General features: G+C 34.5%; 3 protein-coding genes and 1 long non-coding RNA gene across 7 annotated transcripts; 3 read left to right on the top strand and 1 right to left on the bottom strand.

The window, feature by feature from the left end:
• Window positions 1-4,835: 4,835 nt before the first annotated feature.
• LOC120161428 lies at window positions 4,836-6,096 on the top strand. Its single transcript, XM_039171679.1, has 2 exons — window positions 4,836-5,700; window positions 6,086-6,096. The coding sequence occupies exons 1-2, from the start codon at window positions 4,836-4,838 to the stop codon at window positions 6,094-6,096; spliced, it is 876 nt and encodes a 291-aa protein (XP_039027610.1).
• Window positions 6,097-6,130: 34 nt separating this feature from the next.
• LOC120161929 lies at window positions 6,131-6,723 on the top strand. Its single transcript, XR_005519514.1, has 2 exons — window positions 6,131-6,313; window positions 6,414-6,723. It is a non-coding gene; the product is annotated as an uncharacterized LOC120161929 (long non-coding RNA).
• Window positions 6,724-8,986: 2,263 nt separating this feature from the next.
• LOC120161928 (polyadenylate-binding protein RBP45C-like) lies at window positions 8,987-12,492 on the bottom strand. 4 transcript variants are annotated; one of them, XM_039172127.1, is made up of 6 exons: window positions 12,196-12,492; window positions 11,551-12,025; window positions 9,661-9,716; window positions 9,457-9,587; window positions 9,274-9,370; window positions 8,987-9,154 (listed from the first exon to the last, which is right to left on the bottom strand). In XM_039172127.1, exons 1-5 carry the CDS (start codon window positions 12,475-12,477, stop codon window positions 9,340-9,342), a joined length of 975 nt encoding a protein of 324 aa, XP_039028058.1. In that variant the 5' UTR covers window positions 12,478-12,492; the 3' UTR covers window positions 8,987-9,154; window positions 9,274-9,339. The 4 variants fall into 4 exon arrangements, with proteins under 4 accessions (XP_039028058.1, XP_039028061.1, XP_039028059.1 ...); XM_039172128.1 differs by lacking the exons at window positions 8,987-9,154; window positions 9,274-9,370 and adding an exon at window positions 11,147-11,232 and having other exon boundaries at window positions 9,514-9,587; XM_039172129.1 differs by lacking the exons at window positions 8,987-9,154; window positions 9,274-9,370 and adding an exon at window positions 11,147-11,229 and having other exon boundaries at window positions 9,514-9,587.
• Window positions 12,493-14,720: 2,228 nt separating this feature from the next.
• LOC120162090 (purple acid phosphatase 18-like) lies at window positions 14,721-17,557 on the top strand. Its single transcript, XM_039172270.1, has 5 exons — window positions 14,721-14,949; window positions 15,809-16,477; window positions 16,599-16,787; window positions 16,874-16,962; window positions 17,139-17,557. Exons 1-5 carry the CDS (start codon window positions 14,803-14,805, stop codon window positions 17,356-17,358), a joined length of 1,314 nt encoding a protein of 437 aa, XP_039028201.1. The 5' UTR covers window positions 14,721-14,802; the 3' UTR covers window positions 17,359-17,557.
• The last annotated feature ends 205 nt before the right edge of the window (window positions 17,558-17,762 follow it).

Below are 17,762 nucleotides of genomic sequence, written 5' to 3'. Positions count from 1 at the left end.
AATACACAAACATTAGTAATTGTTAAATAATTAATTTTAATTTTGGAAACATTATATAGAAATTCTTACCTTAAAGGCCCAAATAAAGCCTACCAAAGTGTATTTGGAACCATTGCCACGCAAACTACGACGGTCCTCAAAGGCAGACGACAACTTTTTCTAGGTAGCTTTCCATATATATGAACCCCACGGAAACATGCTCCATGCATTTAGGTCCTCTACCAATAATATTAGGTCCTTAGAAATAAGTTGTCTGGCCTATTTGCCTAAAAAACCGGCATTCAAAAGTAATAAAAGGCATACTCGGACAACATCAATGTCATCCATCTGAGTAAAACCATCTTTAAGAAGTAATCTTTTCAAGTCGTCGATGTGTAAACTGGGCTTCGCCTTTGCCAGCTCAGGAAAAACCCGAGATAACCATGATGGGCGAGCGATATGACTAGTGTACCGACCTACTATCGTGTCTGAAACGTAGACCAGTGATTAAGCAAAACTCCTCCCGCCCAAAACAAGTATACGCCGGTGGAAAATGAAACCATAACTCTTCATCACCACGTTGTATCCTCTCGGGTAGATAGTTAGTCATGGTCTGAAGAAACAAATGGGTCAACATAACATCTCCACTTGGATGTTGTACTTTCAGCCATGGCCCGAAGCAAGTATCCTCAAATAATTTTCTTTGTACAGGTATAGGTGTCGACGCTATTGTAGTGGCTAGGCTTAATTTATTCCTTAGAGTTAATGAAGCCGAAAAAAATTTCTAATAAAAGCAATAAACATACCAAGTTAGATATACCAAAAACTACAAATTATACACTATAAACAGACATGATATTAAATAGTGAAAACAAAGCCAAATATATTTCAAACTAGCACGGTATTCACCCAAGTCATTATTCTATCATAGTTTTTTGGTTGAAGTAATGCAAATCATTCAAGATTCAATTTGCAGAAGAAGAGTAGTTTCTGAAACTAAAATTCACAACGCGAAAATGAAAATCGCAACGCGAAACTAAAATCGCGTTGCGAATTTAAGATTCAAAAACTATTCTTCTGCAAATTGAAACTTTAATGAATTGCATTACTTCAACCAAAAGACAAAACAAAGACATATACTAACTTCACAGGATTAAAGACTAATCAGTTTAGCAGTATTGACAGCAACCGATTGAATTTACTAAGCAATCTAAGTAAAATGGTTAATATATATATTGAAATTACCAGTAAATTTATCATTAATTTAAATATGAAAAATCTAATAATAACACAAAAATTTCAAAATAAAAATAATTAAAAAAATTAACCATCGGTGGTTGATTTTCTATTTGTGGCCGTGAATGGTTGTGAGGGTGGCTCTGAGAGATGGAGATAGATGGATTTCGCCGGAGATGAGGACGAATTTCGTCGGAGATGGGGACGGATGTCGCCGTAGAGAGTGAGAGATGAAGATGGGACTGAGTTGTGATTTTGGGTTTTAGTTATGAGTTACGATTATACTGTTTACATTTGTGTTGCGAAATTAATATTGTGTTTCGAATTCGAAAATAAAATTCGCGTTGCAAAAATAAACGCGCTTTGCGAATTTGACTTATGTGTTGCGAATTACAAATTCGCGTTGCGATTTATAAATTCGCGTTGCAATTTTGAAAATCGTGTTGCGAATTTGAAAAATCGCGTTATGAATTTGGAAACTGTGTTGCGAAATTGGAGTTTGCGTTGCAAATTTGTTGGTTATTTTCGCAAATCCAAAAAAAATTGGTTAAAATCGTATATTATAAGGCATTTTCGGACACTGAAGTTATTTTCTCTAAAAAAAATTATAACAAAACTTAGGTTTTTGTTTAAAATAATTTATCTTTAATCAAAGTTTTAAATTTTCTTAAGACAATCAAAAAAGGTCAGCTGTTTTCTTCTAATCCCTAATTCCACGGTACCATGTACCAGTGTTTTGAAAATCAGACCGGCCCGGCCGATTCAACCGGGAACCGCTACATAGTCTGGTTCAATCTACACCGGTTGAACCGCTATTAGTGAACCGACAGGAACCGCTAAACCGTTCGAACCGGACCGATTGAAAACCGAATTTGTTTTTGGGAAAAATTGAAAAAAAAACCGCCATTTTTTTTTTAAATTAAACCAAACGACGTCGTTTGTAAAACGAGCCAAGTCGAACTCGAGTATTGCTGAGCTCGACTCGAACTTGAAAACTTTAAAAGTAAGCTCAACTCGACTCAAACTCACGAGCTAAAAATTATCAAGTTCAACTCGAACTCGAAATATAATATTGAAACTTGAACTCAAAATGCTTGAACTCAAAAAAAATTTAGAAGCTTAATTGAAGCCTAAAATTCGAGCTTGATTGAAGTGAAAGAATAGTTCACTCAATGCTCACCAAAAGGCTCTATGATTTTGAATGTCAAATTACCTCTATTATTTATAGAAGTTAGTTGGGATGCTCTTCTATGTTTCTTAGCCATGTGAGATTGTTTTGTTCTCATATTTTTACTCTTTAGACTTTTAGGATGTTCTTGTATGTTTCTTAGCCATGTGAGATTGTTTTTAAAAAAAATTAAACAAACAATATCATTTTGTTATGATTTTTTTAGCCCCAAATTTATTTTTTAATTATAGTTATATAATTATATTTATTATTTAATATGTTTTACCTTAAATATTATAAATGGCAGTCCCTTTTTTCCAATATATATGGGGTAAGGGGGAGGTAAGATAGTAGGCTACCCCCAAACATTAGGTTGAGAGCAACTTCCGTAAGAGACCTCCGAATTATGAAATGCCTTCCGTGGGACTCAATCCCACGACCTCAAGGTTAAGAACCTTGTGCTCTACCAACTGAGCTGGATGATCATTTCTTACCTTAAATATTATGTTATTGTTAATTTGAATCATTTTGTTTCACTTGATTTTATGGTTTTTAACTTATATATGTTATGATTTGCTTTGAATATGACTTGTGATATAAAAAATTATTTTTTATTAAATATTTTTAGTATTTTTATTTAATTTTTTAAATAATTATGACGTCGTCCGGTTCTTCCGACCGATCGGACCGATTCGACCGATTGAATCAGTGAATCGATAACATGGTCAGTTTGCTAACCGGTCCGATTCTGAATGCCATGCCTGTACCGTTCACTTCCTTTAAATTAAAAAAGTTTTAAATTAAAACTAAGGATTTTTTCCTTTAAATTATTTGGGTTTTTGTAAAATTTTTCCTTCCTCGACTGTTCTGTTCACTTCCTTCCCTGGGTTCTCGATTTTCCATGTTTCATTGACATAAGCCTTACTTTATTATGCTTGTTGCAGGGTTTTTCATTAAGCTTGAAGTTGACGAAAATGCCGTTCTTAATAGTAATTTATGGTATCTTTATTTATTACGTTTCAAAGGCGTTTCTTCTAGCGCTTTATAGTTTATTATTATTTATCATTTTGAAATTACGAGTTATTTTATAAGTTAATTATTGTGTAGATTATCTAACAGATTTCATGCATGAAATGAGTTCTTTTTTCTTCCTTCTGTTTGGGGTAAAAAGAAAATAATGCGGGAGAGTTTTATTAGTTTTGTATGTTACTCGACTCTAAGAGTATCTGTTCAACATGTGTGCACCAAAATTTTCATTCTCCCCCCCCCCAATAAATTAGGATAAAATCTCTATTTCACGCCTGAATATGCGCATTAGACATGAATTAAGTGAAGAAAGCAGATAACACGGGCAATTGGTGTTCATAAATCCTGAGAAGAAACATGTTACTGGGGTTTAGCTTTAGTCTTCCATGGATTGAAGGCTGAGGACTGAGGGGATATCGTGTTGTTTTTATCAAAATTATATGCCCTCTTTACTCAAAAGTTTGAATTGTTAGAACAGTTTAGAACTTGTTGAATTTAATGTTTAGTAATCCCCTTAAATAGTTAAGGTAAAGTTTAATGATTTCTATGGAATTTGAAGAGATCCTTTCCAATTTGGAAAAAAAAAGTTGAGGCAATTTTTTTTTACATTGGAACACAAACAAAACAGTCATTGTTTCTTGGCTTTTTTAGCCTTTTACTCCTTCTGTAATTAGCTGACCTATATGATGGCCATGGTTTTTTTGGGTCATGGTTCTTTGCATGAGTATTATTGATGTTCACATTGCCTATTTTGACAAGATACATGATTGTGACTGCCTATTTTATCTGGAGTTTAGATGATTCATTGCACTGTCGAATTCCTAAAGAGGGTGGTTTCTTTTTCAACCTTGCTATTCATACTGCTCATTTATTAAGAGTTTGGAGTTCATTGAGTTATTTTTTTAAGTGTGCCAATAAATGTTGTAGTATGACTAGCAACTTTGAGATTTTGCTGCCCTTTTCTCTCTTTTTTCCAAAGAATAGATCAGTCATGTGGATTTGGTAAATTGTCAAATTTACAATTTGTTGACTGTAATCTGCTGGTAGATGGTAAAATGTTTCTCTATTCTGAATGTGTCCAAATGTATTATTTGGACTTGAGTTTGATTGTCAAATACGAGCTTTGGAGATGGACATGTCAAGAAAATTGAATAGTAATATTGGTATTTTGAGTTTGATTGTCAAATACGAGCTTTGGAGATGGACATGTCAAGAAAATTGAATAGTAATATTGGTGTCTGAAATGGCCTTAATGTGAACCTGCAGTGATGTTGAGAAGGCAGCACTATTGCTTGAGTATGTATGAAGTTGAAATTTTGAATATTAGCCTTTTTCTTTGTTGGTTATAACTGCATTTTTTGTCTTCCAGGAAGGAAACAGTGATAAGATTCATAGATAGGGCAATTTATTTACTGCAAATGGTATGATGAATCAAGACAGTGACGAAGAGAATAACCCTGATGCATCAGAAGATTTTCTGCTGAAGCGCAAACGTGGGCGGCCGAGGAAACATCCAAAACATTGTCTAAATCTGGGGGAAGATGGTCAGACTCCATGGAATCAGAACCCGAACTATGCAGAGATTACCCGTATCCCACCTGGATTTCAAAGGCTGAATGGCAACCGATCACATCAAGCAAATCCAGTCAATGATGATATAATGGTTGGTCAGGCTGTTAGTGGTGTTATCGATTCAGCATTTTATGCAGGATATTTGCTTACTGTTAGGGTTGGTGGCTCTGACACAACTTTAAGGGCTGTGGTTTTCAAGCCTGGGCGTTATGTTCCTGTTTCAGCTGAGAATGACGTGGCTCCGAATCTCCAAATGATTAGAAGAAACGAGATTACCTTCCCACGCGAGAGGAATGGAACAGCTCATCAAGTCAATGGGCCAGCTCTTGCCAACCAGGTGACACGAGCCCGGGCTTCGAATATTGGAGCCTTAAAAAGCAAGCATGTGCAGTCGGGGGCAACACAATATGTTTCTCCGCTATTGTCCAGGGGCACGGTGGTGCCTGTTTTGCTCCAACTTGCTAGTTTATCAAATGGAAAAGTTGCCAGCCAACAGTTAAGCCAACCTCCTCATTTGGCAGCCTCTAAAGGCAAACAAGTATCTGGAGCTTCAGATACGGCAGACGAAAAGTCCGTCAACCTGATGCCAACTGTTGTAAACCAAATATTCCCTACTCAACCTCGAAGTAGTAACCACACCGTTCTGAAAGGCATACAAAGTGAAACTGTTCCATACAGTCAACTCCCAACTGAAGGTCTACGGGATAAAGACCCTAAGGGTGCGTTTGGTTCAGGGAATGTAAGATTACAAGTGGGAATGTAAGATTATCAGGGAATAAGATTACTGGGAATGTTGTATTTTGTATTTGGTTGGTTTAGCAGGAATGTAAGATTACCGTGTTTGGTTAAAGGAATAAAATATTATTAGAATGTATATTTGACCAAATTGTCATTATTATATATTTATTTTTTTAACAAGTTGAAAAATATTTATATATTTTCTTTAAAAAATTTAAATTCATAAAATTTATATAATTTTTTTTATAAAATTGAAAATATAAAAAAGTTTAACGAAATGGTAAAATTTTATTTTAACCCCGGAATTTCATATAAAAATGTTTAATGGAATGATAAAATTTTATTTTAATCCCGGAACTCCCTAAGTTGCCCTTTGAGAAACTATTAACTGAAGTCGTGAAAAGAGTTCAAGTCCCCCCTCAACCACCAGAAGTCCAAGATGGTAATTTGTCGATAAAAGATTTCAGACAACAAATGGAGGATGATCGGCCACTCTCAATTGAACCACTACAAGCCGTACGACCCGCTTATCCTTCTTCTGTGCTCAAAGCTTTGGAAAATTTCAGAACTGGCAAGATGACCGAGCTGTTGCAGGTATAATAAATCCCAACTCGAGTTCTATCTCCATATCGACTAATCTATTATGCATCTTGATGTTGGACATAGACACTGACGTACTGCACTTATTTTCTAGGCTGTTCAAGAAAACATGAGGGAAAACCAAGCATCTCGAATCGAACAATCTGCCATTGGTTCTGAAGAAACAGAGACATGATTCCAACAAGCAGTCATAAGTTCCGAGTGTCGCAAACGTTGCAGAGTGCTTTTAGTTAAATCAAATAGACTGTAAAATGTTTTCTATCCTGAAAAAGGTGTAGGAGCTGGACTTCCCTGGAGAGTTAACCTTAAAAGTTACAATAGGGTGCATCAGATTTTTCTTTGACCTTTTAGGATCAAAGCAGTTTCCATTATTTAGAATAAAGCTTTTCGTTTTTCAGTTTATAGATATGTAGAAAAGCTTTGTGATAACTCAGTATACAGGGAAACATCAATTTCTTGTTAAATATTTTTGCTGAACATCCATGGTTTCTGTGGTTTAATTAAAGTAATGAAAGCATTTGGAAGAAAACAATGGAGATTCGAAATGAGAGCAAAAAGCTTGTTTGTTCAGATTCAATTGAGATAACCATGCAAAAACCAAAAATAGAAAAAAGAAATCTTTGATCTCAGGCAATGAGCCAATGGTTGCCTTTTTAAAAAAAAACAATTAGTATGAATCTTTATTACACGGGATTAGGGGTGCACAAAAAATTCGAATATCTGATTTTGTGAAAAAAATATCCGAAATCGGATTTGGGAAAAACCGATTTTTTTTAACCGGATCGGATTTTTTTAAACCGGTTATTTTAACCAGTTTGAAAAAAAAAACCTAGACCGGTTTTTTTACCGGATAAAAAATCGGTTAAAAAACCGATTTTTATCCGAAAAAAAACCGGTATGAGTTTAAAAAACTAGCCGTTAATATCCGGTTTTTAAAAAAAACCTAGACCGGTAATTTTAATAATATTAAAATCGGTTTTTTTATAACCGGTTTTTTAAAAAAATCGATTTTTTTAAAACTGAAACCGGTTACACCGGTTAGGATATCCGGCCCTCTAAACCGGTTAGAAACCGAACCGGTTATTTTATAAACCGGTTTTTTTCTATGGGAAAAAACCGGATCGGATAAAAACCGATCCGGATCGGATTGAAATCCGACTTCTGTGCAACCCTACACGGGATAATCAAAATCAACTTGGACGCTTTGTTTTTGAATACGGCGGCAAAGGATTGTGATTAGAAAGGAACTCCTCGTCTCAGGGTGATCTATTAGCAGCATATGTTCCTCTCCCATAGATTTGAAAACTGATTCTTTACGAGCTGTGCGTTTGGCGAAAGAAATTGGGTATAGCAGTGATAAGTGGACGGGGTTGCACTTGGGAATGGGTTAACTCGGTGTCTTTTGACTGGGAACATCAGGTTAGAGATTTCTTTTGGATTGTGCGAATCTTAGAGAAAAATAAGGCTGTGAAAGGAAGGAACAGAGAAGAAAAAAACAAACAATCGGAGATTAAAGAATACCGGTATCTGGATTTAGTGCCCATTAAGTGTTCAACTGAATGACCAGCTTATATAAAAACGGACTTTTGTCGACAATAGCACCATAACTGCTTCCCTTTTAAATATATATATATATACCAAAACCTTAATTGACTTTTGGGTAAACTACTTAAATAGTCACACAACTTATAAGATATTTGAGCTTCGATCACAAAAATTTTAAAATTTATAATACAATCAATAAACTTTTAATCCATTTTCAATTCGATCACTTCTAATAAGAAATATTGACATAACATATTAAATTCATCATCTTCCCTCGAAAAACCTCATATTAACCGACTGTCGTAGGCCTCTCAACATCCAGAGTAACCTTTTTTTTCCCAATCGTCATCACCTCTAAACATACTTATCACAATCAAGAAATGCTTGGTTTATCTTTTTTTCTTTTCTTTTTATAACGGCTGCAGTTTACCATTGTTTCTTTTTTCCTATATAATGGATGCAGTTCTCTGTCATAAATTTTAAAGTGATTTCTTGTTGAATCCATCAGACAATACCTTGCTCATCATCATTCATATAGTTGATGAATAGTTAAAAATGAGAACCAAGCTGACAAATAAGAAACACAATACATTAAAAACCATAATCCAAACAAGCACTATGGTAACGTAACACCCTAAATTTCAATAGATTGCAATAAATTCGTCCATAGGACTGGGGGAAGAAACAGAATAACAGAAGGAAACAAGACGAAACACGACACTCCAGAAAGCAAAAACCTCAAATTGTACAGCAACAATGAAAATCCACAACCGTACAATATGTTGGATCAAACCAAAAATGCAGTCGAGTTCCAAACCATAGAATAGCAACCACACGATTTAATGAAAAATTAAGCACAAATGTAAGCGCTAGCAGAAATGGATAATAAATCACTTTCTGAATGGCAAAAATCGTTAGCATTTAATAAATCAAGTTCCATACAATACAATATACAATAGATAGAAAACATTTTCATTTCTCCTTCATTTCTTCCCCTTCATGCAGCAAAAGTAATAGTGCTAAGTATGAAATTCAGAATGCTTGTGATCTTCCAGCTTTCTCTAAGAGCAGGAATACATAGAACCATTAAGAAGTATAAACAATTCATAAAATCATATTTACCTGCTGTTGTTGGTGGTAAGCCCCGGGCTGCTGCTGGTAATTCCCATATCCAGGATAGCCCCCATAATACATGTTAGGATCTTGGGGAGGAGCACCGTATCCATATGCTTCATATCCTTGAGCATATCCATAGTATCCACCATTCCACTGGGCCTGATCAGGTTGAACCTGAAAACTCCAATACATTGCCCTCTTAGTTTAGTAGACTAAATAAGCTTTAATATAGTTTGCAGAGACACATGTAGCATAAGCTTTAATTCAGAACAGAATGGTTTTAAATAAAAAACCTGTTTGCTTGAAGGACTACGTCCCCATGAAAGTCGAACATTTCTTCCTCCTAAAATGGTACCGTTCTAAACAGATAATGCTTGCTCTGCACTAGCCCTGAAGTACATCATATTGAAAGAATGCATTAATAACATGAAACAACATTTAAAACACCAAAATGCATCAAAGTATTTACCAGATACCTGTTAGCGTATTGAACAAAACCGCAATTCTTGTTGGCAGGAATTTTTACATGAACTACCTCGCCCAACTGGCTAAATATTTGCTTTAATTGGTCGTCAGAAACACTGGGATCCAAACCACCAACAAATATCTGCATTTAAGCTTGTAAGATATCAGTTGTCTAAATCCACAAATGAGTATAATAATATTAAAACAATACCCACTGTGGTATTATTTGCATCATGCTCGCCAGGATTTCCTCGAGTATTCTGGTAAGTATCTACGAATCACCAATATATGTAAAATACCATAGAATAGATGATAATAAGAGATTGTGAAACAAAGTGGAAAGTCATACATGCATGTGTCAACCCAGAATCCTAATGTTTTCGTATTGCTACGGAAGCTTAACTAATTCAATAAATCTTCCAAAGGTAAACATTTTCATGTTATCTAAAAAATCCTAAACCTGTTAACGGATACGGTATAATAAATTTACATTATTGAACTATTAATGCTCTAAACTGAAAATAAACATTTTTCAAAAGAACACAGCATTATTCCCTCTATGGCATGAACATAACAAAATGCAAACCCACCAGCTAATATCAGTCGCAAATACACTTGCAACAATAAATATCAATTGAGTTCAAGGCTTACCTTTAATCCTTCTCCTTTGCCAAGCAAATCCAAAAGTATCAGATTAAATGAATTTAATAGCATAAAAAGAAAAATCATTATTACACTAAACCCATGGAACCAGTGGACGTCTTCTTATTTTATTAGCACTTTACAATAGTGTGAAAAAAAAGGAAAAGGAAAATTGACTCAGGGACTCATCTTTTCTCCTCATTAGAGATAAAGCATTTTCTTTCTCTCATCAATTTTTGGAAGGGGGAGTGGAGTGGAGCAGGAGGAGTTACTGGTTCTTAAATTGAATGAGTCAGAAGTTCAACTTCGAAGATTACTTTCAAGTAGAATATATTTTTACATTCTCTGTAAGCACAGAAACCTATAAAGTGTATGTTATTAACAAAAAAATAGCTAGATGAGGTTTACAAATTTAGAAACAAAGGAACTTGTTCTGAACGTAAAACTACCTATAACCTCATGACAAGTAATAATGTGTCTTCAGAATGCAAGATAAATATGGATTGATTAATATGCATCTAGCCATTCATTCTTTTAGCTTAGGCAATAAAGGGCAAGTGATCCACTTTCATCGAGGTTAAATAAGTTCTGGGTTTCTTTCCAGACTCAGTTTGTCCTTGCGTGCAACACATGGCAATAGAATGGAGGCCAAAAGGTTAATATAATTTGAAAACAGAAGCACAAATTTGAAATGTATTAGAACAAAACTTGCCCCAAGGTTCATCAACAGAATCAGGCGTGATAACAAGCATAGCAACTTTTAACATGGCTGCTTTAGCTAGTTCTGAGTAATTAAAGCTCACGTTTAAAGGAAACAGAAGGTAAGTGCAAACATATGCAAGTATTGAAAGGGACTGAACCATTATGAAATAAAATCGAAGTTTCTGGACTTGTAAAAAAAACAGTAAAGAGATTTAAACTTAAAGGAAGCATGTTGGGAAACTGACACTAATTGCACTTGACTGGAATACCTAAAAAAAACTGAAAAAGTAATTTGCGAATGTAGCAAAAATGCTGCCACAAGAAAATGAAACTTATGACATAAACAAAGTAACTGACCTAAAATGAGGCCACGCATTAAAGTGGAATCATTTCAGCTGATACCAGTTCCAGGCCCTCCAAAATGAGAGCCTCTTGGTGTCCTGCTTTAAGACAACATGAGTTTTATATAAGTTTTAGCATTTTTTAATATAATTAAACGGGCCCAAGTTTAAAAGGCAAACTGGAAGGAAATGACTGTATTTCAAGTACATAACCGAAAGGGCTCAAATGTTAAGGAATTGTTACAGTTTCGACTCAGATAATGAAAACCCAAAAACTAAACATAATAACCAATTAGTATTTAACTAGTCGAGTCAAGTAGTCTGCATAAACCACTGAAATAAATCCTACACACAACCAAGCAAACTTCATATGGCAATCAAGATAAATAGTCAACATCAAATAAACCACAAGATGAGTACCTTTCTGATACTGCTGACCAATGAGCGGTTTCTTATTAGCAGCTGGTCCAATCCGCATTGTCCTTGTGGAACAATAAATGCCATTCATTTCAGTCATAGCACGAATCTGCTCAGTTTCATCACCAAACCTCACAAAGCCATAACCTTTAGACCGTCCTGTAGTCCTATCAGTAACCACTTTAGCATCCATAACAGATGGGTAAACAGCTTTAAACGTCTCTAGTATCAAGTAATCCGAAACATCCGCAGCTAAATCCCCAACAAAGATTGTGTAGTCAGATCCCTCCTCTTGCTTCTTTTCACCATATCCGAGCGACGCCCAATTCAATCTTAAGTTCTGCTCAGAACTTGGCATTGGCACTCCATTGTATGATTGCAAAACCCTTTCAGCTGCCGCATGGGACACAAACTCAATAAGCCCATATCCCTCTGGTAAAGCAGTCTGCTTATTCCTAATTACCTTAGCTGAAACAACCTAAAAAAATCCCCAAAAAAAAAGCTTTGTTTAGTTATGACTTTCACTTCTTGGCTTTTGATTACCTTGAACGAAAAGAAATTAAATTCATTTAAATGAAGAAAGAAAAATACTTTAGAAAATTCACTTCTGCTAGTAATGTTGACTATTAACATACTGAATTTAATCACCTCTCTGGTTTCAGCGAAAATGTTTATGATGTAATTCTCATCCATCCACGGCTGAAGATCACCGATCCAGAGAGATCGAATCTCGCCAGAGCTGGTGGCCGCGGAACCGGCTGGGTACTGCTGCATCTGAGAGGGAGAAGGGACAGGTTGATGATTCCAACCGGAATGAGGAGGAACCGGCTGACCCGCCTGCTGCTGTTGGTGGTACTGCTGGCTTTGAGACGGATCTGCTGCCATTGACTGCGGTGGAGCTACGACTCCTGCTGGCGGTGGTTGCATCATATTTGATAGATAAAGAGGAGATATGAGATATTTCTTGGGCTTAATGTTGAAATAAGTGCCTAAACCCAAAGTTAATTTTAGTGTTTAAATTTTTTTCATTAAAAATAAATATTTAACATTTTTAACGTTATATTATTAAATAAATTTTATAAAATTTTAAATAATATTTTTATTTTTAAAAAAATAAAAATCTCAAAAAAATGTAAATGTAACACATGTTAATTTTTCTTAGCAGCCATTACAATGTAATCACCTAAAATATAATGTTAGAAATATTAGACACTAAGTTTTAACAAAAACAAATCTTTAAACACTTAGAATTAAATTAAATTATAGCGTGGACATCTAATTTTACGTTAAGCCTGTTTTTTTTTTAGAGAAGATTTTCTTTTTTCTTTTTCTGAAGTAGAGATGAGACGTGTGTAGTGGGTATTGGTTGGCTTAGGCTGGGGAAAATCAAGTGTTGGGCTTGGGTCTAGGTGGGTTTAGGTGTATGTATGTTAATTGGATTTAATGAATGTGAAATGTGGGTATTTATCCTATGTTGATGGTCTAAAATAAGATCATAGTCTCATGTTTCTTACCTAATTGTGGGTATTTATCCTATGTGAGATGATTTTAGGTCACCTACTACACCATTTCATATTAGAAAACTATCTTACGTTGGTTGTATAAACTATATTTTACATAAATTTATTTATTTTAGTATTTATAAGTTTTATTTAAGATTGAAGATTTTAAGTTTAAAATTTAGAATCTCAAATAAATTTTAAAATTAATATAAAATAAAATTTACATATATCAAATAATAATTCTTTCATATTGACCGTGTAGAAATAGCTCTGGATTACAAAATGATTGTAAATAGTAAACCATGCAGCAATTCCTCCATTCTAGATCACCAATTTTATTTGTTTCTTTTTTACTCGTAATACGCAGCAAAGTCAAGTTCCAATGCTTTCTTTTTCCTTTTCCTTTTCCTTTTTAAAGGTTTCTTAAGGTGAAAGGAAATGACGGAAGGATTAATACATGTTTGGGTAAAGTACATAATTGATCCTAAACTATAAGATATTATTTTATTAAATCTTTTGACTATTAAAATTTATAAAATGATTTCTTAATTTTAGAATATTATTTTGTTGAGTTCTCCAACTATTAAGAGTTATAAAATGATCACCAGATTATTCATATATTCTAAACTCTTCTTTTTTCGTTAAAAAATTGATGAACTTCTGAGATGGACGTTAACCTATTTGTTGATATTTGATAAAATTTGATCTCATAATCGTTTTAGTTATATTTTTGGATCGAATCTCTATTTATATTATGTCATCGAGCCAATGCTCGAAACATTGAGTTGTTGAGCTAATGCTTGAATGCAGCGATGGTGCTAGTAGACATCATTAAAATATGATTTTATCACATCTTAGTTATGATGTTAATGTACAGCTCTAATAGACATTATTTTTTTAATAAAAAAGATAATTTTAAAACATATGAATAGTTAATTTATTATTTTATAAATTTTAATAGTCGGAGAACTCAACAAAATATCATTTTGTAACTTGTAATAGTTAATAAACTCAACAAAGTAGCGTGTTGTAAGTAGATGCCCAATGGTGTACTTTAACCTATATATTTCAATATTTGAGCTTTACTTTAAAATCTAGTCTGATATTTAATTTATTTTGTTCATTTAGATATTTTAATTTAATTTGATTTAAAGATTTAATTTTATTTTTAAAATTTACATAAGTTTAACAATAAATAATAAATTTAGGTTGAAAAATAAATATTAAAATGAGTATTGAAGACAAATTTAAATATTAGGTGATGAGCGAAGAACAACGAAAGGAAAGGTTGATATGATTTTATAATTTTACAATTTATTTTTTTGAAAATTATAATTTTACAATTTAAATGACTTGCTGTGATCCCTGGCCAAGGCAACCTTCCGTCATACCTAGATGGAATTCGGTTTAATATATTTAGAATCTTGACTTTTTTCTTAGACTGCATTTTACAAGTTAATTAATAAATATTAAATGTAATAATAAAATGATTAATAAATATTAAATGCAATAATAAGATGTATCACACATCTCGAAGACAAATAAAATATACTAATGTTCTAAAAACAGTGAGGTGGATTTTCTGAATAGGACAAAAGTGCCACTTTCCTAATACAATATTATCAAGGTTAAAACAGTCATTAAAAATATACCCTTCCCTGGATTGACCCACGGATGAAGTGAAGACAAAGGATCAAAATTTTCTTCAGTTCAGTGTTCACAAGGGAAAGAGATTTCGTATAGCAAAGTAAAAATGAAAACAAAAACAATGACTTACACGATACTACTAAATGTTCTTCTGTCAATCGCGTTATATGTTGGAGCTGAATACGTTAGACCCCAGCCTCGTAAAAGTCTGCATTTTCCATGGAACCCAAAGCACCCTTCTGTGTCTCAACAGGTAACTTTCTATATCTTTAACAATTTGGTTTCTTTATTGTCAATGTTTTTTTTCCAGATTCAATCGATTTTATTTTGTTTTTCTTGATCTGGTACGACCTGGGTCTTTCTTGAATTTTGCATTTCTGGGCTCATTTTTGTTGAAGTGAAAAATCTTTATATATATATATGTGGGAGTTTTGGGTTTTGGTGTTTATGTTTAAGTGGGGATTTGTGACTACTTTTTATGTCTATATCTTACATTTTGATTGCCTTGTTTTGTCTGTTTTAATGCCATTTTTATTATGGATTTTGTATTTCTGCTGCCTGCAAAACTTAATATTTAAGCTGATGGATTTGGTTGTTTCTGGAGTTGATTGGACCTGCATGGTAAATTTGTAAATTTGAGTTATCTATCATGATAGATGTTCATGGTTAGGATTTGAAACTTTCCCTGAAAGTTTCGAGGAAATATAATCTTAACCCGAAGAATGCCTACAAGGAATTACTATTACACATTCATGGATCAAACCAAAGCTTATTCCTTCTTAAAGAGAAAAAAAGAATGATTTGTTTTAAATCATAATACGTGCATCTATAATTGCGATCAAACTAACTTTTACATCAAGAAGAATTTGCTTGTCAGAACTATTGTCTTGCTATCAATCTGTCTTTTTGTGTGGAGTGAAGGTTGGAACTCACTAATGAAGAGAAAATGGATACATGTCTTTACTGTTATGACTGTATTTTAATACTAGTAGATACTGTTGTCCTTGTGTGGACAAAAATTTTCTGGTGCCAATTTAACTTCCTGTTAATTCTACAAAACCTTCATGTTGCGATTTAGTTGAAATGCTTTGTGGTTGATGGACGTGTTGCAGGTACACATATCATTGGCGGGAGAAAATCACATGCGAGTCTCATGGGTCACTGATGATAAATATGCTCCTTCGATTGTTGAATACGGAACGTCACCTGGACAATACACATTTTCGTCTCAAGGAGACACCACCTCTTATAGTTACCTGTTTTATAGCTCTGGAAAGATACACCACACTGTCATTGGGCCTCTGGAGCATGATACTGTTTATTTCTATCGCTGTGGAGGACAAGGTCCTGAATTTCAGCTCAAGACCCCTCCCGAACAATTTCCTGTTACTTTTGCTGTGGCTGGGGATTTAGGTCAAACTGGCTGGACTAAATCAACATTAGACCACATCGACAAATGCAACTATGATGTGCATCTACTTCCTGGAGACCTTTCGTATGCTGATTGCATGCAACATCGCTGGGACACCTTTGGTGCGCTGGTACAGCCACTTGCGAGTGCCAGACCATGGATGGTAACACAAGGCAACCACGAAAAGGAAAAGATACCCTTTTTCACAGATGCATTTGCGTCTTATAATGCAAGATGGAAAATGCCTTTTGACCAAAGCGAATCAACCTCAAATCTTTATTATTCTTTTGAAGTTGCAGGGGTCCATGTTGTCATGCTTGGTTCATATACGGATTACGATGAGCTTTCAGATCAATATAGCTGGTTGAAGGTAGATTCTTCCTATCCTCTAACGGTTGAAGATCAATATAGTATGCAACTCGATCATGATTAGGATGAAATCTCCAGTTGTGCATTTCATTGACAAACTTCTCGTCTTTTTAAATCTGCAGGCTGATCTTTCAAAGGTGGACCGAAAAAAGACACCCTGGTTGGTTGTGTTGTTCCATGTTCCTTGGTACAATAGTAACCATGCTCATCAAGGTGAAGGGGATGGGATGATGGCAGCCATGGAACCACTGCTTTATGCTGCTGGTGTTGATTTAGTACTTACTGGTCATGTGCATGCTTACGAGCGCACCGTATGTCAAAACCGACCTAGCTCTGTTTCTTATTTTTGTATCGTATCATTAGATGGATATGTGATGCCTTGTTCTCTACTTGACAGAAACGTGTTAACAAGGGAAAATCAGATCCTTGTGGTGCTGTTCATATTACTATAGGAGATGGAGGCAACAGAGAAGGTTTAGCTCAAAAGTATGTTTTCTTACATAGAATTTTTATATCTGGAGATCAAATTGCTTAAAATTAACATTCTTTTATCTTGTGTGTTCAAATAATTTTTTAGTCTAAAGTTGAGCTTACCTTGAATGATTAGTGAATCTTCAAGCAAAGTATAGTGGGGTATGGTTCCTTATTAAATATACTTACAGGTATATACACCCAACACCTGAGTGGTCAGTGTTCCGCGAAGCGAGCTTTGGTCATGGTGAGCTCAAGATAGTGAATTCAACCCATGCATTTTGGAGCTGGCACCGGAATGACGATGATGAACCAGTGAGGTCTGATCAGGTTTGGATAATCTCTCTCCTCGGTTCCGGATGTCTAGAAGAAAAGGCGAATGAACCAAGGAAAATTCTCTTTTCTCCCTAGGCTAAGTGATCAGCGCCCCTAGTTTCACCTAAAGTCTTGGTAAACAGTGTGTATGTGTGTATATCGTAGTCATGGTTTCAGTTAGTAAAATGCTCATTCTCTTCATAGAATTGAGCATACAGACCATTTTCATTTCAAGTTCTCACTTAATGATTGTGTGTAACCTTTCAACTAGTTTAGTTGATGAAGTTGTTTCGCACCCTTTTCCCGGAATAATGGTTTCAGTATAGCCGTGCAGTCAAATTTTTGCTGCAAAAGTATTTTAGCATTCATTCTATTAAGATACTAGATTCAAGACTCAAAAGTTAAACGGTATTTTACAAATATTCAACAAAACAAGAACCAAATAAAAATTGAATAAATAAAACTCAGATCGATAAACATTGGTTGAAGGTCGAATCTTC

The sequence above is a fragment of the Hibiscus syriacus genome, unplaced genomic scaffold, assembly GCF_006381635.1.
Source record: "Hibiscus syriacus cultivar Baekdansim isolate YM2019G1 unplaced genomic scaffold, ASM638163v2 tig00111402_pilon, whole genome shotgun sequence".
NCBI classification, from domain to species: domain Eukaryota; kingdom Viridiplantae; phylum Streptophyta; class Magnoliopsida; order Malvales; family Malvaceae; genus Hibiscus; species Hibiscus syriacus.
This window is presented reverse-complemented; position numbering and strand designations above follow the sequence as displayed.

What these genes read in the sequence shown, in the direction of transcription:
- LOC120161428 (XM_039171679.1), top strand. Translation starts at nt 4,836, where the DNA reads ATGAATCAAGACAGTGACGAAGAGAATAACCCTGATGCATCAGAAGAT.
- LOC120161928 (XM_039172127.1), bottom strand. Translation starts at nt 12,477, where the DNA reads ATGATGCAACCACCGCCAGCAGGAGTCGTAGCTCCACCGCAGTCAATG. An exon ending in ATGATGCAAATAATACCACA is followed by an intron (nt 9,588 to 9,660) that starts GTGGGTATTGTT and finishes GCTTAAATGCAG; the next exon opens with ATATTTGTTGGTGGTTTGGA. An exon ending in TTTGTTCAATACGCTAACAG is followed by an intron (nt 9,371 to 9,456) that starts GTATCTGGTAAA and finishes GATGTACTTCAG; the next exon opens with GGCTAGTGCAGAGCAAGCAT.
- LOC120162090 (XM_039172270.1), top strand. Translation starts at nt 14,803, where the DNA reads ATGAAAACAAAAACAATGACTTACACGATACTACTAAATGTTCTTCTG. An exon ending in TGCATGCTTACGAGCGCACC is followed by an intron (nt 16,788 to 16,873) that starts GTATGTCAAAAC and finishes TCTACTTGACAG; the next exon opens with AAACGTGTTAACAAGGGAAA. An exon ending in AGAGAAGGTTTAGCTCAAAA is followed by an intron (nt 16,963 to 17,138) that starts GTATGTTTTCTT and finishes ATATACTTACAG; the next exon opens with GTATATACACCCAACACCTG.